The sequence below is a fragment of the Rhea americana genome, unplaced genomic scaffold (assembly GCF_003343005.1).
Source record: "Rhea americana isolate MKP2758 unplaced genomic scaffold, rheAme1 scaffold_309, whole genome shotgun sequence".
NCBI lineage: Eukaryota > Metazoa > Chordata > Aves > Rheiformes > Rheidae > Rhea > Rhea americana.
The window spans coordinates 539,727-566,431 of record NW_028186434.1 but is presented as its reverse complement, the minus strand read 5'-3'; the positions used below and the strand labels follow the sequence as shown (position 1 = coordinate 566,431).

Genomic DNA, 26,705 nt, shown 5'->3' with positions numbered 1-26,705 from the left:
TACTGTTCGTCTCCCCTCACAGGGTTTTGCTTTGAGTGTCGTATGTATGGGGTGTTTGTGCAGAGGCATCACTATCCATGTTGCACCCCGTTGTCTGAGCTGATTTAAAACATGGCAAATGCTGCTTTAGTATCTTTTGAAATCCCTTACTCTGCAGCATAGTTGAACATTGTTTTCAAACTGTTGCACTGGATAACGCTGCCTGGTCTCTTTCTCAAATAATGCTGAGTTGAGCTGCTGTTGTATTGCCACATACAGGTTTTGTTCTGGTGGGGTAGGAGGAAGGACTTGTGCTTTGGTTTGTAAAATAGCGAGTGTTGACAATGTAGCATGCTTGAAGGGGTCAGATGGCTGTTTGCTGTGGTGGTTTTCTCCCTCTCCCTCCTCCCCTGTTTGGAGTTGTACCTCAAGGTCTAAAGTTCTGGTAAACTGTCATGTTAGCTAGAATGCTGTCACCAAAAGTTTCGAGGATAGAACAGTAGGAGTCTGAGCTAGCTAAGATTTTTAAGCTTACAGATGAGTCTTCTTTGAGCACCAGGTATCTTAAGTCATGATGTGATTATTAAGTGCTGTGATGGGAGCAGGTAAATTGGTGTGAGCTGAATTATTCACACAGCTTTGCAGGCTTTCAGCTGCAATTAATTTGCAGTTATTTGGGATAGTGGCAGGATATTCATGGGACAATTTATTTACCACTGATTCCTATCAGTGAACCTGGAGCTTCAGAGGCAAGAAATATGTATTAATATTTATATGCAATGTGTGTTAACCTTTTTAGGCTTATAGTAACCAAAGTATCTATCAGTATAAGTATGTTATTAGTGATGCTTGTCTAAGTGGTGTCCTGTACTTTTTTGTTGTTACAGTGGRAATTTCTACAGTGTGAGGAGCTTATATCCGACCATTTTCTTTCCAAAATATGATTTGTACTGGGGGCGTTATTTTACTAAGTTCATTTGCTGAATGTGATTTGAGGATTTTTCTTRTCTGTATTTAAGTTTGAAACCAGAGCTTTCAAGTTGAAATAGTAAAATGGCTACACTGTGTGAATTTTGGAAAGTATCAGCCGTTTTTTTCCGAGAAAGTCTATTATTCTTAAGAATAAGACTAACTTTTTAGATTTTGGTGACTCTGAAATTCTAGATTGCTCTTAAAGTTAACTACTGGCTGTGTTCTGGTGACAGAAGAGTGGGAAAACTATTYTTTTTTCTCCTAGCAGGCATAGTTGGTGTGGACTTACTCACTTAGCAACAAATTTTAGTGTAACAATCCTCATTACTATATTCAAATGAAGAACTTTATAATTTGCCAACTCTTTATTTCTCCACAATTTGGCTGTGTCTGAACTCTTAAAAGAATGAGTACATCTAATGAATCTGTAAAAAWTTGCAACTGCTTATAGTCAAATTAAAAGAAGAAATCAAATTTAACTTTACTGTTCACAGATTCTTTGTTACAAAACCCATTTCATCTTGGAGCCAAAACAGTTTAAAGGGCCTTTCCATGGTTGGGAACTTCTTAGCTCTCGAACAAGGCCTATGGTAGCTRTTCCCTGCTCTGTGATTGACTGGCCTGCAGGAGGCTGAAGCGTCTTATTCAAAAGCTTTAAATTTAAAACTTTAACTTTATAGAAGTGCTTTGGRCTGTCATTACCCACAGGCTTAAGCAGCACAGAAATTAATGATTTGCAAAGCCTGGAATCTTGCTGCTACGGCTGTCTTTAGACAACTGAAGGGAAGAGGAGGGAAGGAAATGAGAATTTTCTGTGGAGTGTGTTAGCATCTGTAATAAGACTTTGCAAATTTGGGGGTGTATTTGTAGTTAGGCAGAGATGGAGCTCCATATCAAGCAGAAAGAATACMTTTCTTGTCAGCTGCTTTTGCTCTCCTCCTTCCTCCTGCCCTCAGGAGCTGGAGTAGTATTACTTTGCACTATTAAGAAAACTGAAGGGCACTTACATTTTAGTTCGAGCCTTTGTCCGTGGGGGGTAGACTGAAGAACATGGTGTTCCTCAATGGCATACACCTAATAGATTTTTGTCCTTGTTCATTCTTGTTTSGCTTACTTTCCCCTTGTAAATTCCTTTTTTGCCCTGCAGTACAGAACAGGAAGGTACTGTGAGTTCAAGAGCTTGTATTCTTTGTGCGCTTGCCCACCCTCCCTGTTTCTTTCCATTAAGTCTTACTTCTAATGAGGTAACATATGTGCGACAACGATTCAGAACTTGTCTCTCTTTTTTTTTTTTTTTTTTAAACCCATGGGTAAAATGTGGAGTACAAATATCTATCATACACAGGTGTTGAATTCTTGTGGCAGAAGCCTTTCTGGAGGAGCTCATTAATTTCAGAAATGTTTTCAATGAATTCTACCCCCCCCCTCCACCACCATCACCATTTTATCCTGGGTGTTGCTGAAAATGTATGTGTATCTATGGCATGGACTACATTGGAAATCAGCTTTGTTTCTTTCTGATGAACTATGTCCCAAAACACAGCATTAACACTGAYTATAAGGAGAAAGCTGGAGACAGAGGAGGCTCTGTGTGAAAGGAAACAACACAGAGGAGGGTCTGAGCTGGAAGCTTTTACTCTAATTTTGAGATCTTGGTTGTTGAGCACATTGATTCTAGGTGTGTGAAGCAAACCTGGATAAAAGCAAAGAGCAGGTCTGTACCAAAACTTGCAGCCCTTGGAGACTTCCAAGGAAGTAATTTTATCTTAATGTRCTCTTTAGACGGAACAGGAACTTTTGGAACTAATTTATAATACATGTATTAGACTTTCCAGTTAGGATTTTATTTTAGATTATTCTGTGGCAAATTCATTAATTTAATATTCGATTCAAATTCATTTATTGCAAATATGAAATTAAAGGCTGAGATGCATATGTGACCTTTCAGAACAATATAGCTTGTCCTGAAAGCATTGCTATTCACTGTGGAGATTTAGAGGCATTACTGGGAAAACATGAGGATTAGAAATGACAGGGATATATTTCATCTTGTGATTTTCATGTTCTTAAATTTTCAAATACTGAAGCTATTTTGTCATCAACTGTGGCACTGTTCTTTTTCATGTCATCTCATTCAGAAATCCTTTCGCTCTAAAACAGGATGCCTTTGAATTGTGCTTCATGTCRTTTGATCTCACACGTAGAGGGGGTCATCAGGAGGAGAGCTGGAACTGCAGATGAAAAATGTAGCTGACAAGGAAACTTTCAATACAGGAGATGCAGAAGGAATATAATTGGCTACCTAGTTAGGCTCTAAAAAATCATGTGAACTTTAAGCCATTCAAGAGCTTAATTTAGTGGAGGACTGAGAAGCTTAATATAGATAGCTCAGATATCATGTGGAAATTCCAATTTAGACATGTATTGATATAAGAGACCTTGAGCTTATTTTTATGTCTTTGACTAGATTGTTTTTCTTCCCCATAGCCCATCACTCTTTAGCCTCAAGAAATACAAACAGTGGCAACTGTTACTGCATAGCTACACCAAATTTTGCAAGGGGAAATCAGTTTGGAAGGAAAATCAATCTTTTGGTGTTTTTCACTTGGTTAGTTAGCTTTCAGTGGAGTTGCTGCAGAGTTACAGCACAGGCATCCTAAGGTGGATGTTCAGGGCACTTGTTTGGTGCTGCTCCTGTTAACTTTTTGGGGGAAGGTGAATCAAGAAGTGACTTATGTCTCTGGCCAGGATATCTTTAAGTTTACTGAGAAGTGTTGGTGACTTTTGAACTGACTTTTCTTTCCATAGGCAAAGTTCTTAGGGGATGGGGAGAGAGAAACTATGAGGTAGGAAAATGCCTCTGTCTCAAAGTTGAGTGGAAAGTAGTGAAGTTGAGACACATCCTCACCCTCTGTCACCCCCTCCCCTTGGAGGGAAAATAAACCCCACACATGCCCCAAAAACTTGAATTGAACATATTTATCTTGAAATGGCAAAGGCTGCAGTCAGTCAGATTCTTCTTTCTTCTCTGCCTTTGAAAGAAAGATGCAAATCTAGTGGGATTTCTGCTTTTTCTTAAGTTGTGCTGAAGTTTATTTGTATGTATCCCTTTTCCAGTTGTGTGACTTCACATGGTATCTATTCCATCAGCAGCACAGTAATATTTAACTTGATTCAGAGAACTTAGTATTTCTGGAATGGTCATTTACATAACATGAGTAGGAAGGTCATCATGTAACTGRTGTGACTTGCCCTCCAATGCAAGTGTCATGGGAAAAACAAAGGGAGGAATAGATTCCCTGTATGTTTACCGTAGCCATGGAAAGTCCTGCTTTCCTCACATCTGGGTTAGACTTTGGCAGAGGAAGGGAAGCACTCTTATCTTTAAAGGATCACATGTATGGAAATAGACTGCATATCTAGGTTATGCTTGAAAGCATAAATTTTTAATTTGTATCACTTTGGCTCTGCACGGGAGTTTATTTTGGGTAAAACCATGCTGTTGATGTGGAGGCAGCTGTACAGGAAAAAAATGCCTCTGAAGTATGCTGTTCAAAGTCTAAAGTAGCTATTGTTGATCTAAGGCTGTTTAAACTTAGAGCTCTTAATATAGTCACAGTTGATGACATTTAATTCTTCATATAGAAGACAACAGCAGCTTTCACCACAAACGATGAGTCAGTTTGCAAGGTGTTGTTAAGTTATATATCCGTAAGCACAAAGAATTATAACACCTCAACATCACTGCAAAAGCAAAGATAGCACAAATAGGACATCTTCAGGTTTAAAAATGTTGTCTGTAGAGATCAGACCTGTATTTGGCAGGAGCACCAGCACTGATAGTATGTCAGCTGTCAGCTGGTGGAGCTATATCTGTAAATGCATATGAATACTTTGCTATGTAAATTCTCTGAACAAAGTTAACTTCTGCAAATCCYGGAAAATAAGATTGGAATTAAGCATCAGACCAAGGATCTCAATGTTTGGTTACAGAGTTTTTCTGTAATGACAGAAGAAGTCTGTTCCATCCATTTCGAATAAGTCAAGGTGCTGTCCGCAGTTAGAAGCGAGCGGCGGAAGTTGCAGTGATCGGTTTTCTGTACAGAGAAGGCAGTTTTGTGTGTGAAACTTGTTAACTTTTTCTGTGTGTTTCTGAGAGTTGTCAAGTTCCCTATGACATAAAATATCCAGAACATGGATGTCGAGAGTCAAGATGTTGTGGTGTGGTATGTTTGTTTCTTTGTTTTGGGGTTTTCTCGTTGCTTTTAAGATGCCTTGGGTAGCACTTGAGCAAAGCTATACAGTGCAGTATACCATTTCATACAATGTCTGGAGAAGGCCTGCTCCTGCTTGTTAAGTTGCTGCTGTTAATATATGCATTTACCGTAATTTAAGAATAAGTATCATCTATCAGCGTAAAACTAATTTTTCTGAAGGGAGAAAGAAGGAAATGTTTGTATTTTGACTTCATTGAGCAATACGTCCTTGCTTTGTGCGTGGCAAAAAAATGGCTGTCTTGGATTTTGAGAGAACATCTATGTGAAGGACAGCCTCAATCTGTATGATTCATTTTTCTTAGAAGTAGATTTTGCTACCACTACCTCTCAAAATGCAAAAAGTTTTTGTGTATGACATTTGAACCTCAGATCAATAACTTGCTGCAATCAGCCTTCACTGTTAAATGAGAGAATTTAGATCTAGAGATAGGAGAACAAGCAATTTGGATATATTTGATATTAATTCAGTCTTCCATTTCTTGTAATGCCACCAAAGTTCTACGATCTGAAAGTTTGACGGACACACATGCCTCTACATAACTCTTTGAGACATTAACTGTATTTTATTTCTACATCTTGGAACTTTAGGTAATGAAGGATTTCACATGCACTTTCTTCTGGACTAGTGATCATAGCATGCAATGAAATAACAGAACCCACGTCACAGGTATCTACACAAAAGTGACTTTTAATCTCCCTGTCTGTTTTTTCCACTGCAAAATGGTAATAATACTTCCTGAAGTGTGGAGAATGTTATCCTGGTGTCATGTATCTTATTACCTTTTGCTTATAAGGACCTCCAGAAACTGTTGGAGACTTTGCTGGATTGCAAGCTAATATATTAAGTGTACTTGAGATTATTGATGGTTTTTAAGCTAATCAGATTTTATAATTACTGTTGATTACAATATCCTTATTGTCATGAAAAAATAATAATCCTGGTACAATTTATTGTGATGGCTTGTGAAGCACCTATTAGAGGACCACCCCCATCCCYCCAAAATGCGTTCTGAGCGTGACAGGCATAGACTGCCTGCAGCAAGGCTTCCCTAACCTGACAAATCATTCTGGAGTTGCGTCCTTAGTCTGTTATGTCACCAGACTGAGCTCTGGGCATGTTACTAGGTCTCCAGAAATGTTTTTTTGCTGATAATGTACATGTCCTGTAGTCGAGAAGCTATTTTTAATGGTCTGGTCAGGCTGTTAAGAGTTATTCAGGGCCAGAGCCCTGGCAGAGTGCTGTATATGGGAACTGCCTGGGGAATGGTGGGAGTGGAAGGCAACTTTCACTTCCAACTGTTACGTCTATTTTGGATTATGCTGATATTTCCTGGTAAGTTGTAAAGTAAAGGCATGTCACAGGTGTGTTAGCTTGATCGAGAAAGCGTACACTGGCCTAGGAATAATCCTCATGTTACTGGGGGAAATCAAGGAACAAGCCTTTCTTTTGACTCTGGTGAAGTTCAAGGGCTGTCTGGATATGCTGGGTCTTAAACTCTAGCATTTTAGCTCATCTGAGAAAACTGCTCTTCCTCGTGGATTAATGGAGAGGCTCTGACCAGAGATCAGTTCAGGTGGAGTGGGATTGATTAGTAATTTGTAAACTCCCTTTTTTCTAAAAACAAGACTATTCTGATTGCATGGCAACTAAGGAAGCATTGTGTGGACAACAGTATCACTGAAAAAGGAAATAGTTATAAATTGTGAAACCTTGTATTTGATCATGATGCTTAGCTACAGGCAGTTTTTTAATATTAAAAAGAAATTATATTAAAAAAAACACTTTTCCATGAGCTTCAGGTTCTCTCTTTTATTCACAGAACTCTTGTACATAAGCCTASTTACTGTTGAGCCGCCTTGTTTTTTGTGCTAGTTTTCTACCGCTAGTTTTCTGTTTGTGTGCTATGCTCTGAACTCAGAATAGGAAGGTCACTATTACTCCTAGTGGGAAAATAACTAGTGAAACTCCCCTAAATGTATTGCAGTGCTTTTCTCTGCTTTTTCTTTTTTAATATGCAGTTTGTCCTTGTGCAAAAGAAAGTCAAAGGTTATCTCCAATTTTTCAGTGTCCATGTGCATGGCTGAGTGATTGTGGTTTTCTTCACTTGTGTTTAGCTGTGCAAATAAAAGTTGCAGGCAGAGAACTGAAAATGGAATTTTAAACAGTTTGAAACTTCTCAAGTGACATACCTGGGAACATTGCCACATAGCAGAAACATTTTGGGGATGCGTGTTTCATTACTGTCGGGACACTGAAGATAAAGTAAACTGTCCATTGCTACAGTGTTCTGTAAAATAACATTTAATGAAATAAAACATTTGCAAGCATGTTGAAGTGAAAGATTAGCTATCTCCTTTTCACTATTTATTTTTAAATTTTGTGTGTTCTGTTACACTATATTTTTCCATACCAGGAGTATGGTAAGCTTATAAGCTGATATGACAGACTTCCCCCCTACCCCCAAAACTATTCTCTTAAAAATCTCTCTCTCTCTTTCCACCAGCCAGTCAGAACATTTGTGCTGAACATCATTTTTCTTCATTCTGACTGGCATGTCCTGGACCTACCAATATTATTGCATGGAGGCTGAACCTTGTGTTTCATGTACAGTCTTGTAGATTTTGTTGGGCTTAATCTGGTCGTGCAGGATGCTGCTTGTGCAGGATGTKTAACCCTAAAAATTCTGCGCATGACACTAACTTTATGTGGAATCAGGTATTTTCTGTCTATGGTCATGAAAGTGTTGTGTAAAGCATGTGTCCCGAATGATTTGTAAACTTGCATAGTTGCATTTGATAAGATTGAAGTCTTGTGCCTGTAACTGATTTGGAACAAATGTAGGCTGTCAGATGACTACAGTACTGGTAAATCTAGAGCCATGCTAGAATTCTAGTGAAATTGGCTGTTAATGCCGATAAAACTATTTCTCCAAAGATGGATGCTAAAGTATACTGCTAGCTAAAATTCAGTTTTGTTTCTGCAACTGTTTGTAGTCTGTCTGAAGAACACGGACCATAATGCTTAACTCGGTGGCCGTTTTTTCCAGATCACGTCTCACATCTTACATCTAGGCGAACTGACACAGGATGCAAACTGCATTAAGGTAGCATTTGGGTTTGTGGCTGTTGGCACGCGTAGCTCCRTCACTGGGCCTGGTGGCGATCCAGAAGGATGGTGGCACGGTGTGGCCAGTGTACTGTCCGGTTACTTTTTACTTTGCACCATGGATGGCCACGTAGCACTGCGCAGCTGTGTCGTCTGCGGGAACGTTTGGAACAAGCACAGAGCCGTGCTCAAACTCTCTTCCTGTCGCGGTCTGTGGGAATATTCTCTTCCACTGTGCACAGATGTTTATCTATAGTACTGAGCAGGACAGACTAATATATTTTCAATGAAATAGTTGTGATTACACATAACTGTGAAAACAAACTTCTCATTTAGTGAGAATGAAACTTGTGCAAGGCGAAAGTGAAAAATTTGTATACGAACCTGGAAGTCTTCTCCTCCAGCCAAATACTATGCAAGTAAATCATGTAYGTGCACTAGTAGCAAGAAAATATCCTCCTTTGTACTATTTATGTGTTCTTAATTGCACTATTAAGTTGGCAGCTCTGTGTAGAGGCCTACAAAAAGTTAATGAAGGGCTGCTCTTTGTGTGTTTAGACCTGAAAATACTGAACAGAGTATAAAGTTTGAAGAATGGAAACCGATGAAATGACACTTAGCAAATGTTAGAAGGAGAAGACTTGCAAAAAAAAAAAAATCACTTAACAGCTGATGCTGTGTTTTCTTACTTAGACTTAGTATGGGTTAGCTGGAACCAACTGGAGTTGTGAAACACCCTTCTGTTTTGTATCAACATGGGTCTGTTAGTACTTACTTGACAGCAGGAGTCGGTGGGAGACCTTACAGGTGTATATTGTGTTGTTTCTATGCACTTTCATAGTAAGTTCTGGGAAAACTGGTTTCTTATCTGGCCCTTCTGGCATCTTGTGCGAGTGATCTTAGCCTACAAAGTCATGGATCCAAGTCAAGTTGATGACCTTTTCCTCCTGCTTATTAATAGTCATACTTGTTCCYACTGCAGTCAGTGTAGGTAGAGAGTTGGACTGAGGAAGAGGGCATTTACAAAGTGGTTTGTCCTGCTGAGAACGTGGCAGCGTGCCTTACTCAAATTGCACCAAGTATTTGGTCTGTGAGCAGGGGCCGGGCAGGCAGCTGTTGTGGATTTTGGTGGCTGTGGAGTCTGGGCTGAACAGCAACTTTACAGCAAGGGTGTGAGCAGAGCGTAGTGAAACAGCAGATGTGTGAGAACTGCAGGTCTGTCACTCTATCATGAGAAACGGAGCTCTAGGAAAGTTTTGGTACAGCTTTTCATCACCAACATGTGTACCCAGAGGGGCTGTATCCCTTTTTGGCTATAGGAGAGTGGCTTGTTTTGGCCTTGGCAAATCCGTTGTGGCAATGGTGGAAGCTTCCAAGGGAATTGTTGCTAGGCCTGAGTCATGGGAAATGAAGTTTGCTGACATGCCTGTAGTCATGGACAGGGCTGTGGAGTGCATGATGCACTCCAGAAAATAAACTGTTACTGTGCTTCCTGTTTTGGTTACGGAGTTTCCAGCATAGTGCTGGGTATCAATAGAGTATTTTGATGATGAATCTTTATTCCTTATTTAATAAATGAGGTACATGCACACTTCCCCTCCCCCGCCCCCRTCTTCAGTAGTGGAGGACAGGGATGTGAAAATTGAGCTACACTGTTGTGACCCGTGGGATCCTACAGAGGCATTGTAATACAGTATTCTTCCATGGGCTCTTAAGTGACAGGTCCAGCTGATGGTGAACATTCCTGACTGACTGCTGGCCACATGAAGGTGCCTGAAGGTCCCCTTGGASTGACAGCTTACTTCTGTGTAAGAGCCAGTGTGCTTTTAGGCTCCTGAGGAGAACAAAATGGCTTAGCAGAAAGGGGCTTGTGCCTTTGCTAGACCCTGCAGTTAGTATGAAAACAAATGTTTCTAAACTTGAGCCTGGATCCAGACCAGCAAGGCAAAAAAGGGAGGGCTAGTGTACCCAGGTCTTTGCAGGTAGGTACTTTGCAGTAGGAGTTACTGTAAGGTGTAACTCCCTGCCTCTTGGTGGGAGAAAAAAAAATTAACCTCCTCTTTAAATTAGTCTTATTTTCTAAGAACYTTTTTACTTGGGAAATACTGCATTTACTTTCTTCTGACCAAAAGGATGACCAAAAATTTGTTAAGCAAAGCCACAACTGTTAGATGATGGCTTGGAGACCTTTACTGCCTTTGGACTATTTTCTAATGGTATTAGAGGGCATGTTGTTGAAAGTTCTGTTGGATCCCAAACCTTCAGGCAGATACACTATATAGTATGTCAACTTGCTGGTACTTAAAGCAGGTCTGAATTTGGATCAGAAGCTTTTCTGCATGAATGGTAGAAGTTGTTAAATCTTAGACTGGCTTCATTTCAGGGAAGTCATTGTCTACGTAGAATGCACAAGTATTTTTTCTAAAAATGCTCTTTTGTAATGATATGATGTGCAGCCCTTTCCATGAAAGTTATTTTTTTTTCCTTGTTTGCTATGCTAAGCTCCACAGAAGTGTTCCCAATACCTTTTTTAGTAGCAAAGAATTTCATTGTCTGTCTTGCCAGTGAAAGGTGTATATTAAAGCTTTAAGATCTGGTGCTTGCAACTCCCTAGAACATACTGGACAGAAAATATAAGATTATTTTTCCCTTGTGAAGACTAAATGATATTTTAAAAGTAATATACTTGATCTCAAAAGCACTCTTTGATGTTATTAGCTTCAGCTGTCAAATCTTGGCTTCCTTTTACCTATTTTAGCTCAGATAAGAGTTTATATGCCAAGTGAGCAATCTAMACAGGGAATTTACAGAGAAGGTAAGAGGAGGATTGTTTCTTTCAGGAAATCTTGTGTTTATATTCAGGATTGTACTCATAGACATTGCTTTCCATTTTACTTGTTGATTTAGAAATCGCAATCTTCCACAGCTCCCTTGACAGAAATTTGCTTCTACATATGCAAGCAAAAAGTGTGGAAATTTTTACTTTGGTTATGTTACCTTTTTTGGTATTACTTTGGTTTTAGTGATACATCCTTACAGAGTCAAATTTTATAATCATCTTCAAATGTAACTGTGGAAATTGAGAATCCGGAAGAGTCCAGACGACCAATTCAGTTGTTAGGGTGTGTGTGTGTGTGTGTGTGTGTGTGTATGTACTTAGTAAGCCATAGGAGTAAGGGTCTTCAAAGAACTATTTCTTCTGGTTGAAAACCCTGTTGGTTGCTTGCCTGAGGCTGTTGGTATAATCTGAATGTTTTCTGACTGGGTGATAAGATATGAATAAGTCATAAGGCATGCTGATAAGTGGGAAACTGAATTGAGTGACTGGTAAGCAAGTCAGCTTGCGCAGTGGCCTTCAGTTCAGGTCTGACAGTTAAAGGGCATAAGGGTTTATTGTAATTATTTTTCCAAAATTAAATTTCCAGACTGCTTGGGACAGTTTGATTCTACATGTATAGAGTGACTTCAGACTTTTATTTCTGTGCTGCTTTGAAAAAGTCACAATGCTGGATTTCAACTTTATTGCATAGTTAAGATAGCTCAGTCTGGAAATGAAGCAAAACTTCATACATAGTAAGTTAAGTTTACTTTTTTCTTTCTTTTTTTTTTTATCACTTAGCTTGTGGTCATGTGTAGTTCTCCATTTAAGGAGCTTTTTATTTTTTATTTTTACTTTTTGTTACAGATTGTATCACAGTATTGCTATTGCCAGGCTCATGTTAATGCTCCTGGTGAAGAACACCAATGCAAACTCTCTCTTCTAGTGTAACTTTGACTTTAATGGCATTAAGCCACAGATAATTGGCCCAGTTTCCTTAAATTCCACAGCCTGTTGTTAAGATAAACATTCCTAGGTTCCCAAGAACACAGACGCATGTATATGGTAATGTACTGGGTATACTGAGAAAGGCTTTAAACGCCAAATTCTTACTTTCCTATTTCATTCTTGATGTTTGCATGCAAATTTCATAAGCAGAAAAATGGCTTGAGAGAAATTGTGCCAGTTTGTCTATAAACTGCATAATAAGTCTTTGAGAACTGCTGGGRGGTTTCTCCCTTTCGATGCAGCCATCAGCTTCTGTGGCAGCAGCAGGAAAGTAGTCCTGCACTGGAGTGGTATGTGTTGAGCTGCGCCCACTTTAGTCAGCAGCTTGTGTCTCTGCAGTCGGGAAGTCCGTGTGACCGAGGCTTGATGTAAACTGCACAAGACCCAGGACCCTGGTTGCTTAGGAATACGTAGTCTTGTTCTGTCACTCTGCAGAAGTGGTACCTAAACTGACTTTTAAGGCTGGTGCCTGTAGATCCACAAATGTTAGAAGTGTAGCTTTCTCCTTCTTGAAGAGGGCTGTGATCTGGATCCCTCAGCCCAAAATTTTAGAGAGGGGCTGGAATTAGAGTGTGGTGGAAACAGACTCAGTTCATTCTCATCCTCTAACATCACATGGTTGAAAGCATTTATTCTCATTTTTAACTACATAGAAACAGCAGAAGAAAATAGGTGTGAGAGCRTGTGGTGTGTGGGTTTTTGTTGTCGTTGTTGGTTCTTAAACAACTGGTTAAGAAACTGGGGGCTAGGTCCTGAAAGACGGTGTGCATTATTAGAGTTGGAAGGCAACCCTGAAGTGTGAGGGAGGTTCTTGATGGATAGTGCCAGTTGCTGGAGCGTGTGGGGAAGGAAGCTCAGTGCCAGGGCCTGAGGGCTGCTGGTGCTAATGAGCAAAAACGGAGCCTCTTAGCATCGTATAGCAAGAATTGGTGGTCTGAACTTCACTGGAGGCCAGCTTCCTAGTAGTCATCTTTTAAGACTGCTCCTAACAGAAATAGGAAAGTTTAAGTGTTCACTTCTTGCAAAATTGAGAAAACATCAATCTTACTAAGTAGATTGTTCTGCTTTTTTTCTTCTTTTTTTAACTATCTCTCTATGATTGTCCAACTTAGTCCAAAGCAGTAAACTCAGTCTGAAGCTAAGYGGATCAGCACACAGTAGGTAGGGTTTGTTTGGGCTATTTGCAAGGATTCATTTTCTTATTCAGTTGGTTCTTTTTACCCCTGTTTTCTCTGTGTCTTTGCAGTCAGAAATAGTAAAGAAAAGAAGAAATCATGGTTCTGTTATATGATATTTTATGTACATATTTTCAAAAGGACAGTTATCAAAACTTGAAGTAGTGACAACCTGTGTTAATTCTGGGCTTTCTGTAATCCTGCAAAACTAGTATCTTTTTATTAATTATGTCAATTCTACATAGATTCTTAAAAATCAATGTGGAGAGTGAGAAATTCAGAAATCTTTCTGCAATAGCAGAAAAACAATAGTAATGCAAAACAAGATGAAAATCTTATTTTATTTCTGTTTTTAAGTCATGATAAATATCTTGAGTCGGTCCCTTCTTTGTTTAGGGTTACTTGACTAAAACACTTGGCCCAGCTGGTTGGCAGTGAAGTTGATTGTATCTTTGTTTAAACAGTGGATGAGGGTGGTGATGGTGGGGGTTGTATCAACATTATTATTGCAGCATGGGGCTCTCAGCTATTTTCACTGATTTTACTTGCTCTTTCACATTGTCCTGAGAAAAAAGGTATAGCTTGGCCTGCTTGATCAGAGTTTTGGCATGGAATGGTAACTTATTTCAGTGCACGTATCTTCATATACTGCATGCTTCATTAGACCTAGGCAGTGCTCAGCAAGGCAGTGGGTGGGTGGGTGCCCCCACTCCCTGTTAGTGCTGGCTGGTTGATGTRTCTGGTGTATCTGTACCTCTTGTGCCTTGGGCTGAGTGGCCTTGCTGATTCAGGGCATAGGAAATGAGCCTGAGACTTGAGCACAGGCAATGTTGCTGCCTCCCCTGCTGAATTCTAGAGAGTTTTGGTCATCCCACCACTCTGCCCTGTGGCTTTTCCAAGCCAAGAGCAGTACTGAATACTTACCTTTGTTCTGAAGGGCTTTGAGGCTTACAGAAAAGAAGAGAATTGGCAAGACTCATGCTCTTGTTTTGCTTAAACAGACAATGCTTTTCAGATTTCTGTTGTCACTGTTGCCATCMGTACTATCTGGGCATCTGGTCTGCTGCTGCTGTAGTATTTGCCAAACAGCTCAGGTATGGGGGAAAATCCTTGACACCAGCAGCTTTTTCAGGGACGTTACGAGGCATCCTGGCAGGCCGTGTAAGTGTTAATGTACTGAAGCTTACCTTCATGTAATTTAGCTTGGGTACTGACTGTGTGTGAGGCAGGAGTTTGTACATGCTAAACGCAGCAACAGCCTACTGCAAAATGACTTTGTGTCTGCTGAAGTCAGTAGATGCTTGCTTTCTTCTCAGCAAGTACTGCCTGACGTCCCCTTGACTCACCTTGCATTGATTACTTCAGTGAGCACTTCATATATACCTGGGTGTGAATGTGAAGTATGTGTCCGAGATATTTGTAGTTAGTATTGCTGTACCTCTAAGCTTTGTTTTACTACCTGATTAACTCTTTTTTACTGTACATGCAGTTCTCATACTCGCTGTCCTCGTGGTGGTGTCTGGAACAACTTTTTCCAGGACAGGTACGCGACATGTCTAGCTGAGGCCTCCCAGCCAGTAGCATGATGCATTGCAGAGAAGGAAGTGTACCAACTTCTAACTGCTTTCAGATTAATTCATTCACTGCTGGGGGGGGGGGAGTGGGAGAAGGAGGGGAAGGTGGTGGCCTATATGAAAGAAAAGGAGAAGGAGCTGTCTAAAGCTCATAGTGTAGTGTGAGTCTTGCAAGGAAGAACTAATTATAGGACCTTAAAGCATTTGCCTCGAGGAACTTCAGAGAGAGACAGTGTTACATAAAGCTAGATGAGAGCACACTTGTGTGCCCACAGCTGCCAAGGTCATCCTGGGGATTAGCCTCGCACTGCGCTTCCACTTTTCTCTCCACCACAGAAGAAGGAAGAGACTGATGGGTTCATGCTGAAGGCCAGTTCCTAGTGGTGAGAGCCTCTGGTTTATGGAGAACAGCTTTTTCTCTCTCTGTCATTATAGGGCTTTCTGTTTGTGATATTTTGACTTGCATTACTTCTTGAGAGAGCATGACTCAGTCTTGGTTGATGAGGCAGCAGCCGAAATGAGGCCAGATGAGGTCATGACAGCAGCCTTGGGGACGCTGAGTTTAAGGTATTATGTTTTACGTATTTATACTGTTGCTTAAGCATCTTTTCAGTTATTGCTGTTACTCTGACTTTCCTTCTCTAGCAGTGACTCTTTAAATTCTAAATGATATTGCTGTGTTGCTGGCAGTTATTCTGAGAAAATCTCCTTTTGGCTGCTTCATGTGCTTAATACTCTTGTTTATGATCTTTTTTTAATAAAAAAAACAATTCTAAAAGCCTTCAAATCTGCATATGAAACTACTAAATAATGTTTTCAGGCTGAAGAGCCCTTCTCCAGGAGACACATYCCTGAGAAGATCCTTTGTGATGAGTTGTGTACAATAACCACTGGATGCTGATACTTATTTGAAAAGACTGTATTTGGCTAGACCAAAGGGTTCCCAGTCCTCCCGTGAGAAACAAGCATGTCACGTAGTTTAAACACAGTTATCAGCCTTGAGTTAGAAGGTCTGTGTGATCTGTGGTAGCAGAAAGCGGTGGTGCATCTGCCTGCGTCACTGGACAGAGTGGTGGAGAGAGGCAGTGTGCCCTTCAAGGTAGTCAATGGAAGATGTTGGATAAAAAGATTCTTGAATGAATTTAAAACTGGCTTTAGATGAGGTTGTAGTCTGAATGTGGACTGGTTTTRTCCCAGTCTGTTTGTGTCACTGCCTAGGTTGTTTAGCTCTGGATTGAAGCCCAATGGCATGAGACACAGGCCTAACTTAGGTAATGTGTCCTTCCTCACCGTGCATCTCGCTGTATCTCAGCTGTAGCTGTTACCTCTGTGAAAACCCTGTTTACTAATTGTCTTAGTTTTCTTTCTATCTGAAAGACTTCTAGGGCTGTTGAATCTTCCTTGGCTAAACCTAAAAGCTAAGTTATTCACTCTTAATAAATCCAATCCATGAGACACACGCTGGTAGTAATGGTTCTCGCTGTGCACCTGAGTTGATATCCCTTTAGTATGTGTTTTAGGGCATACTTCCAATAACCTGCCTCCATCTGGGTTCATAAGGCTTCAGTGCATGCTCTGCTCTTTGGGCAAGAATTAGTTTTTTTTTTTATTTTTTTATTTTTTTTTTTTTAAAAAGAAAAAAGTCTGTCTTTCCCCCATCCAGCCACCGAAAGACTCGTGCTGACCGTGTAAAGGAAATAGTAAGAGTGACCAGGCACTGTGTACTGCCCAGCCCGCCAAGCAAAATGGAGAAATAAAGTTGTCAAAGATACTTGTCCCTTTAAGTTACTATAAAAATATTGATCTTCTCTAASATGAGAAACAATACTTAGTGTTTGGACATGGATTAAACTACTTCTCACTTTCTGTTGCTCAGCTGTGATGTTTTGACTGTTTATCCCTATCATTAGAGGTTCGACTGAGCAGTTGAAGTTCTGCATGTTTAAAACAACTTCTGAAGCAAGGGGGGACATGAYTGATAAGAGAGTGTATAGTAAGGCACAATGTTAAAACAAGTCTGAAAATGTTTGGGATCACATATAGTCCTTATCTAAAGGTTAAATAGTGACCCCATAGGTAACTTAAAGCCAGACCTATTGCAAATGGTTAGTTATTATCTGAAAAAGTATGTTTAAATGGTTGTAGGCATTTTTACTGGCTTTTGAGCCCACCCACTCACTTAGTGAAGAAACCATTTTAAATTAAAAAAAAGGCTTTTGTAAATGCATGTTTTGAATTCATAAAGAAACGAGTGAGTCGAAAGCTTGGATCGAGCCTTACTATGCTGCTCTGATCAGRTGCAGTGATTATATTCCAAGCCACAGATTGAAGAGTATATTCCAAATTACTGGGTTTAGGCCAGGGTGTTAATCTAATTCACTGATGGGACAGGTAGAAAAACTGACTTTAGTTTGCTCCAGTGTCTAGGTAGGAGTGTTTTGTATCTGAAGAAAGGTTTCCATGTAAATAAGAAGCTTCATTTTTTTTCAKTTTTTTATTTTTTGTTTTTTAAATGACTGCAAACTTGATAAAACAAGCGTTTAGTGGACYTAGTGGTGTGCAAAACAGGGAAGAACATTTGTAAGTACATAAAGAAGGGGATTTGCACACCCCGAAGCCTTCTGAAGTGTCCAATCTTCACATTTGATAACTGAGAACGGCTGGAGCCACAGAGCTCTGATCCTGTACATGYCGCGAGTGGAAAGTGCTCTCTCTCCCTGGTACTCTGAGGCTCTATCTAAATTAGCAAGTACTTTACTTTAGTCAGTAGGGATGGATCAGTAGACCAGAGGTGCTGAGGCTTCTTACATCTTCATTGGTGGTTTTAGGGGCAGGAGTTGCTTTGGATTCGATTTAGCTTGGTGCCTTTGGTTCAATATTCGCACTAACTTTGCAATTTGAAGCTTTCTGAAGGAGGGGGAACGTACATGTCAGAGAACCTTGCAGTTGTGTCGCCACAGGGTTATTCGAAGGCTCATGTCCTAAACTAGCAGCTGGTTGCATTTGAATAAAGCACAATTTGTGGATGAGTTTTATTTATTTATTTATTTATTTATTCCTCCAGGTTCTCTCACTCAGAAAAGAAATCGTTTATGTGCATTAAAGCTGTTCTGAGAAACCAGCTAGCTCATGGTAAATGGAGATAAGATTTGCTTCAAAACAGTGCTCCTACTCTAAACTAAATTGCTGAAGTACACAAAGTATGAGAGTGTGTGCRGCAAACAATGAAAAAGGGAGATTTTTATCATCAGAAGCGCTAGAAAGATCTCTTTGCCTGTTTTAAAGCATGTCTTTGACTTTTCAGATGCTTGCAGTGGTCAAGCTGGCATTTTAGACTAATGAATAAAAGGATTCTTTGATCCTCAAAATCATGGAATCTGAACTAGATAACTAGAAATTGTTGAAAACATAGTAATTACTACAGGCAATGGCCTGTGGCTCTTGGGTAGCTTGCTGCTTGCGAGGTTTCTGGCACTTCTGGACTAAAGTTGCTGTTGCTGCCGCTTGGGTCTGGCARCGAGAACAGTGTTAAAAGGCTGCAAGTTCTGCACTGCTGGTATTGCTCGTCTCTGGATGGGCACGTCGCTGCGTGGCTCCCTCTCCTTTACTGCTCTCAGGGAAGCTGAGGGAGGACAGGGGAAGGAATGCTTTAACTCATTTGTGGCACTACGCTCAGGTTGTGTTTCATCCTGATCGCTTCAAAACTTTTATCTCAGATGACTGGAACAGGAAGTCGCTTGATTTATTTGCATTTATGTGAAATACATGATATAGGAAACAGCCCCTCGCTCCAACACACTGAAAATAAAACCSTCAAAGCTTTTTTAAATGACCAGAACCCAGAGATATAAAACTGCTTGACTGACAGAATTTTTTTTCTTTGTCTCAAATTCCACCCTCTTCCCCCCCCCCCCCCCCCCCCCCCCCCCAAAAAAAAAAAAAGGCTGTTGTCTAGTGTCTCAGCTTTGAACTACTTGTCTAGGTAGCTACAGCTGGGTAGTTTTTCCAGCTTCAAGTRCAATGCTGGTTAGCCACAATTCAGTTTTGATTTGGCTCTTATAATCTGGGCTGCCACAGGTACTCTGCGATCAGTAGCCAAACAGTGTACTTGGCCAAGTCCTCATTAGGCTGGAGTCAGAGTACAAAACACTGTGTAGATAGACTACTATATGAGTGGTGATTGATGTACGTAAAGTTGCAGCTTTACGTATAGCTATGCAAAGTCTGTATTTCAAAATTTTTCTGAGTTAGATCAACATCTGGGTATTGCACAGGGGATGCTTGCAAGGAGTGCAGGGGCAAGTCTTCACACTGCTCTACGCCGTCTTCTTGTGGCTTTAGAAAAATGCTGTTGCTCTTACAGTACTGCTCCAGCGGTGCTGATTAGGCCCATTACAAGGTGCAAGTTTTAAATGAGTCTTTAACAAATAGCTTGTAAATCAGTTTTTTTTCCAAATTTTCTGAGAGTAGTGTGACCTGGTTAAAAACTTAGGATATGATAAACTTAGGAGAATTCTGAATTTTCTGAAAATACCCCCCCTAAGAAATAAGTTTAAATGCATTAAATTAAATATTTTTAAAGACTAAGCTGTGTTTGCTGACCCCAAACTGTCATTGGTTTTTAGACTGTTAGAAATGGTGCCATCCAGCCACCTAGGCAGAAGCTGGATTATGGTATGTTGGGTATTTAAATTCTGTATGCATGCTGCTGTTGACATATAGAATAGAAAGAATTAAATGTGTGTTATATTCAAGAAAAGTTTGAATTTGACCTGTAAAATGTGTGTTTCTTTCGGATGTGAGGAATAAGCACAAAACACTGGAGTAACAATTTGTGTCGTCTTCTAGTTGCATCTACTATATGCAGGTGTATGTTGGTCTAAAGAGGAATTCTAGTTGTTCATGTTTCATGGGTATAGGCCTGTTTCTCTTAATGGCTACTTTGGCATTTGGGCGAGTGCTGCTCAGCTGTAGGAGATTTGTTTGGTTTGGGGTGCACGGTGGGTTTTTTGTTGTTTGTTCTCTTTTTTAAATACATGCCTGGATTAAGGGGTAATGTTTGTCTCGCGAGAGAGGCCATGCATACAGTGCCACTGTGGATCTGCGAGATACAGTCCAACCCCCCCCTCCCCCATATGTAGGGAAGTCAATGATATTAAATAAGGTCTGAAAGGGAGCAAGCCTTACATACAGTTACGCTTGCTTTGTTTCCTTTAAGATACAGTGTTTTAAGGCAAAATCTCTTGCTTAATCTGGAATTTTTCTCACGTWGCTTTTGCATGGGTTTCTGCGGCAGCCTGTGCAAGCTGACTTGTTAGCAGCGGTTTGTGTTTGGGGTGGGAGGAGTTGAGCTGTATTTGCTTGTAGCTCCCACAGGTGCACTTTTGGGGTCTGATTTTTCTCTGTCTTGCAGTGCAGTTAAAGGCAGAAACTGTTGTAGTGCAATATTCAGGAAAGGGAGGACAAATGCAGTGGTACTTCCCTGAGGTGAATGTTAAGCTGAGCAGAGTGAGGGAAAGTGAAACTCACTCAACACAAACTTCTGAGTCTGGGAAAACTTGCAATGTTACGTTTTGGCCAAAGGTATTTTGGGGCAGGAGGATGTAGGAGACAACGTGTGGTGAGCGAGAAGAGGTGGTCAGGTGTGTCCGATACCGAATGTCAGCAAGCGTCCAGAGAAATTGTGAGTTGTGAGTGTAAAATCTCAGCTCCTCAAAAGTCACTTAAAGACTCTTGCCTACAAATTACACTTCTGTTGATCAATGTTATTTCACTTGTTAGTGTTTATACATTACTAGGATCCTGGTACTGCAATGGCAGGGCATGGGGAGGAGTGGGGAGAGAAGGATAAGAAAAGTGTAAAAAGGTCCTGTTACACAGACTTTTCAGTTAAGTACTCTCAGACATGTCCTTGCTAGCAGCAGTTCCCCAAAATGAATATGATTCACAGAAGTGTGACAGGAACTATGTCAAAATCAAGCAGTCCTCTAATCATGTGGTCTGTGCATTGCTGGTATGTTTTCTTGCTTGTAGTTTGTACTGTTTCTATCATAAATTCAGAGGAAAAATKAAGATTTTCATTTTAATTCCCGTTTCATTTGAACAATTAAGTTTTAACATCAATAATCTCTCCCCTGTTATTCTGAAGAGCCACTTGAAAGGGGACTAATATAAAAATAGTCAGTACAAGTGACCCYGTTGTTCTTTTCAATATGTACTTTAGTAGTGCAGAAATAATGGATGCTGTGCAGGGGCATCATAAGATTTTTCTATTAAAGCGCTCATGTGARACTTTCTCTTCCCACGATTGCTGCAGTCGAGTGCCACTTGTTTGAGAGTATGCCATTGTAACTGTATCGTTTGATTACAGGGAAAAATGTGGTTGTCTCATGTCATTCTTTTCCTGTGACTGATACGATTATTTTAAAATACAGGTTTTTAGCCTTTGAATATGAGAACTATTTTCAGGTTATTCCATGCCCTGCAGAAATACAAATGTATTTTATTGAGGAAAACCTAATGTCATGATGTGTATGCGGTTTTATTTTTTCAGAGTTAGAGTTGCCTATGCCTTTTCCAATTGGTGGGGTCCTAATTTCAATGTAAGCAAGTCATTGTTGGGCCCGCTTGAGAGGGAGARTGAATTTTGTTTTGTTGTTCTTAGGCCTATGATTGCGAACAGGTTGCGAAAAGAAGATTTGGAAGTTTGTACGGTGTTGCGACTTTGTTGTAAGATGTCCTTATACCTTATTATGACTGCATRTATGAAGTCTTTCTTTGCTACTTTGCAAGCCCTTTCCTAAGTCTGATTTTCTACAGTATCATGATTGTATTTTCTTTTGCTAGCAGTAATGACAATTTGCATCTTTTCTTACAGTGCTGATAGCCAAAAGCAGCATCATATCACTAATTATTGCAGTACTATTAGCCGCTCATTCAAAAGGTTCAATGAGAATTTTGGGTAGGAATTGATTTTCTTCCCTTATTTTCTGGCCAGTTTAATCTTCCCAGGGTAATCAGTGTCTGTCTTGAAGGGTCTTTGTCCCCTGTTTGAGGCTGAAGCTCTAGGAGTAGGAATAAGAGGATACCTCCTCAACCCACTACACCTTCACTTACTCCCCTCCTGTTTCCTGAGCAGTYTGGAAAGGGAGCAAAGATGCCAACTGTCTAGGCAATCTGGCAGGGCAGGACCAGGCTGTGCAGGCTGATCTAGTGGTGAGGATAAGCCTGTCAGGATGATAATATCAGCTCCTAAACATTTATGCAATGTTTGGCATCAATCAATTTTAAATGACGATGTTACCAAGGTATCAGAAAATCAAGCATTGATGTGGGGGCTCTCTGCATAGCATGGGTCTGCTGCAGGCTGGCCTGGGTTACATGTAACTCTCCTCTGGCTGAGATGAGAGAAAGGCAGTTGGTAAATGAGCCAAGGTGACCTAAGGCTGAGGGTCTATGTTTACTCCAAGGTGGACTAGGCAAAATTTGAGTAAACAACACTATTCAAGGAACAGCGCTTTTCTACTGGACATAACTATGCAAGGTGCAGATTGACAGCTGCTCTGAGCAGTGTATTTGTTTTCTAGTATTTGCTGAATTTGTCATGATAAACTAATATTCAAGGAAAAAAATAAGTTAATCTCTTTTTTAATTTATGCTATTTGAAGTGGCTTGAATTAAATGTTTGCTGCTTTTGTGTTTTGCAGACTTCTCAAAGCCAACTCTAGCAAAGAGAAAGAGTTGTGTTTCTGCCAGCCAGACCCAGTCTCCAGTGCTGGTACCCCTGATGGCAGTTTGTACAACCCTCTGAAACCTGCCAAGCTGGACGCCACAGCTTTGCACGACTGCACTTTGGCCACCACTGTGCCTCCTTCGGAGTTGTCGAACCATGCAGTTCTAGCCTGTGACACAGGCATTCATGAAGAACATTATGTAAGTGAAGCAGTGGAAGATGATGTGCGAGACTGCAGAGAGTACAGAGATGCCTGCACCATTACCGGTAAGCAATAAAGCCTTATATGTTGGGAAGGATATGGAGCTGTGTTGTTAAGCTGTTGGTTAGGTGTCTTACTCATGGCTGGTACTGCTGCTCTTCTGCACAGTCTTTCTTGTTAGACCAACTGAGAGTCTGGAATAAGGAGGAAAAAAAATAACTGCAGCTTGAAATGATGGAATGGTTGTCCTAGTGCTCACTGTAATTGAATTATGTAATCAAATTATGTTGATACACGAATAGCTTTGCACAAGAAGGCTGTAGGAGGAACAGCAGGTAGCATCCGGTGTTTTGGCTATCCACCTCTGCTTTTCAAAACTGTTCCAGTTTTGCTCATGAGTTCTGGAACCGTAATAGTTAATGCATAAAACAGCTTGTTCTGCATGCTTGTATGAAAGGCTGAGTGTCTGTATTACAGAGTTCGTACGAATAAATGGAATATGTGTTTAAACATGGTATTTAAAATAGAATTCAGTTCTTAATGATTTGGTCAGTTGACCCAATTTTCCTGTGTTTGAATAATCACAGTAACTCAATTTAGTCACTGATATGGCCATCAAATGACAGGCAGTTTCCATTCCAGATGCATGGTTTGGCTGAGCTGTGAGGCAGCTTCTAGCTTAAAGGTTGCTTGGAGCTGTGACCTTGTCAGTCCCAAGGTCTTTAGGGAGTGTTTGGCGATTCAGCTGAGTTCTCAGCAGGGCAAAATGAGAAGACTGAAGAAAAACACATTGGGGCCCTGCTAACTGGTTGCCAGATAGCAGTACATCTAGCCATTTTTGGAATATAGGGGTCAAAGATAATTAATTTTTGACCATCAGTAAGTACTTTCATAGTATGCTTTACCTTAGTTCTGCCCAGCTGCTGTGTAATTGTTAAAGATTGATCCTCTGAAAATGGGATATGTTGCATATCCCTCTTCCCTACACTCCAGTGATGAAAGAAAGAAGAGTATACATACATAGGCACTACTGAGGAACAGGATGGGAATGTAACAATTATTACTTGAAGTGGTGGGTCTGAGGATAAAAATGAGTCAGTACAGGGAACACTGTTGTGAATAGAGAAAGAGGCTTACAATGCCTACTTATGTGTTGCAGAGGAAACAAGTGACGAAGTTGGGCAGAACTTCAGGTGACAAAGTCTTACTTTGTCTAGAATTTGGCTTTATTCCTTGTAAAGTGTGTTTTTTTTTGTTTTTTTTTTTTTTTTTTTTTTAACACAATTAAATAATTATTGTTTTAATTGGGGGGGTGGAGGGAGGAAAGGAAAGGGAGAGGTGAAGGAAAACCCTGTGGACTCAGGAGTTGCTTGCCAAGCCCAACTGCTTCACTGCACATCTGAAGACCAGGTGGGGCAAGGAGAATGAATTTCCAGCTGTTGGGAAAGCTCAATGATTTTCACCTTGAGAAGCAAAGTAACAGAAGTCACTTCCAGCTAGGCACATTTCTACATCAAATAAATGTTCTATTAACAGAAACTAACTCCTCCTCCCTCCTCCCTTGTATAATGTTCTGATCTGTTGAGTGGTTAGCTTATAATCTGGACGCTCATTTTTGATTGCCTTCTAGATATTTGACTGGTAAGTAGACTGGGAACTCCAGGCACAACATAGATGTATTTCTGGTGGCATATATTGATTTCTTCGCCCCCCCCTCCCCTCATCTCCCTCCACACACAAGTCCTTTGCAGAAGGACCTTTCCTGCTAGTTGTGCTGTTAATAATCTTGTCTTCTCCCTTCTGCTCTGCAAGCAAGCAGCAAGATGTTAATATTTATTTTTCTGTTTCTGAACACATGCCTGAACAACCCACTTCTTCCATGATTCTTCTTGATTACAGTTCCATAAAAGGCAAGATGAACTCTGTCTTCCTTTCTTTTTATTTTTCCAGGTAATTTTTTTTAAGTTGAAGTCAATGCATGTTTTCCTACCTCGCATTCTTCCAGGCATGATGTACTTTCTGAATTTTTCTTGCTTGGTTGTCAGCCAAATGTGGTTTGATTGTGTAATGTTGTTTTCAATGATCAGCTGTTCTGCAGCAATAAGTTCGTACTGTATGTGACCTAGAGGCAAGATGGTAAGACTTGCAGTAGAAATAGCTTTCTTTGGAAATGCATTATTCTGAGTTACAACTCCTCATTTTGCTGTTTAGATGTCAAATAGCATAGACYAAGAGTTTGGACTTGTTCTCATATTTGCACTGCAAAAATCTCTACCTTGTCAGATGGAAAAATGGAGCACTTTTGGCATACAGTGTGCTCACTCAAAACCAGAAAAAAGAGGGATATTCATAGGGGAAAAGGAGGATTGTATGAAATTTTAATATGAAGACTTTGATGTGTAGGCCTGACTGACAGGTCGGCAACATTTGCACTTTGAACTGCTCAATGAGAAAGAAGTTGCTCGTATCAGGTCTGTATACATTGTCAAGGCTCGTCCTAAATCGGATACGCTCAAATGCAGCAGTCAGGGTARTCTGTTTTCTTTTATTCAAAGATCCAGATGTTGTAAAAGTAGTCTTCAAAAATTCTTGTAAACACCTGCTTGAGCACTGTCAAACAAACCTGGGAAACTGAGTCATGGTGCCGTCTGGTGATGCTTGCTGAAGCATAACCACCTAGTGACAGTGAAATTCAAGTTAACTGTGATGTGACTTAAGCCTAAGAACTGCTTTTTAGGTTTTTAAGAAAAAAAGCCATTGGTGCTCAAAGAATTAAATATATTTTTTGGTCTGTTTGGTTTGTTGCTGGCAGTAGATGGCATTTGAGCGTGCTCCGTCGGCAGCGCTCGTGTTCGGCCCGGCTGGGGCCTGGCCACGGGTGCGTTACGCGGGCCGATTGTTCCGGGCGCGTTTTCCTGGGTACAGGGCTAGCTTCGACATTTCCTGTCCCCAAACCACCCCCGAGCTGTGCCTGTGCAAACTTCTCTGGGACTGCAGCTTGAGCTGTTTTTAGGGAACTGGTCTGCATCTCCTCCTCCTCCTCCTCTCCCTGTCCCTGCTGCCCCTTGTGGGAGAGGAGAGCTGGGGCAGCAGGGTCACATCGCTGCGTGGCCTGAAAACAGTTTTGCTGGTGTGACTGAGGGACTGAGTGGGGCAAGAGGGGCCTGGGTGACAAACAGGAGTGAGATGAAAGGAGAAGCTTTCCTAAGCCAGCGTAACCACTAAGTGGGGGTCAGCACCCTTACGTACTTCTCATCCACCAAGTTTAGTAGCAAAGCAAGCCCGTGGTTGCTGAAAGTGAAGTGTTGTGTATGCAAAAATATATGATTCTGAATTTGTGCTGACTAATATGAGCACAGGGAGGCAAATTAAATGGGGCTAGAGGAGCCATTTCTAAGAAGAATGTATTTTGAGAATATTTGAAGAGGAGTTATCAAAAAAAAAAAAAGCCTTTATTGGTGCATTACTTTTCAGTGTAGTCTAATTTATTGAGTTTCTATTGCTGCCACTTGGGGAACTCCTAGAGGCAAATAGGGTGGGCAGCATTAGACTCCAGGTCTGAGGACAGCAGGGCCAGCACTGTATCACATAGAAATGGCACTCTGCTATGTGTGGGTTTTGCACTTACTTCATCCCAGTAGTTTCTTCCTTCAAGCTTTTTTTTCTTGCCCCTTACCATTTATCTGAGAATGTAAAGATACAAATACGGATGTAGCACCATCTAGCGTAGCTTTGCTAGAAAGGGGATCAGAGTGCCTTTGGAGATTTCTGTGCCTGTGCTGTAATTGCAGTGTGGACTTGGGTGCATTTACTCAGGGATTGATGGGAGAAACACCTGCTGGAGGGGCGAACTTCGAACTTC

The 26,705-nt window shown here is 40.7% G+C and overlaps 1 protein-coding gene across 3 annotated transcripts in view; it reads left to right on the top strand.

The window, feature by feature from the left end:
• The window catches only part of TRAK1 (trafficking kinesin protein 1), a 109,102-nt gene that overhangs the window by 254 nt on the left and 82,143 nt on the right, over positions 1–26,705 (top strand). For 2 of the 3 annotated variants that reach the window (XM_085309967.1, XM_085309969.1), the window contains exon 2: positions 22,616–22,908. In XM_085309967.1, coding sequence (XP_085166093.1) covers positions 22,616–22,908 — 293 coding nt within the window. Of the gene's footprint in view, positions 1–15,441; positions 15,477–22,615; positions 22,909–26,705 lie in introns of those variants that run through there. The other variant, XM_085309968.1, reaches the window with a different exon arrangement.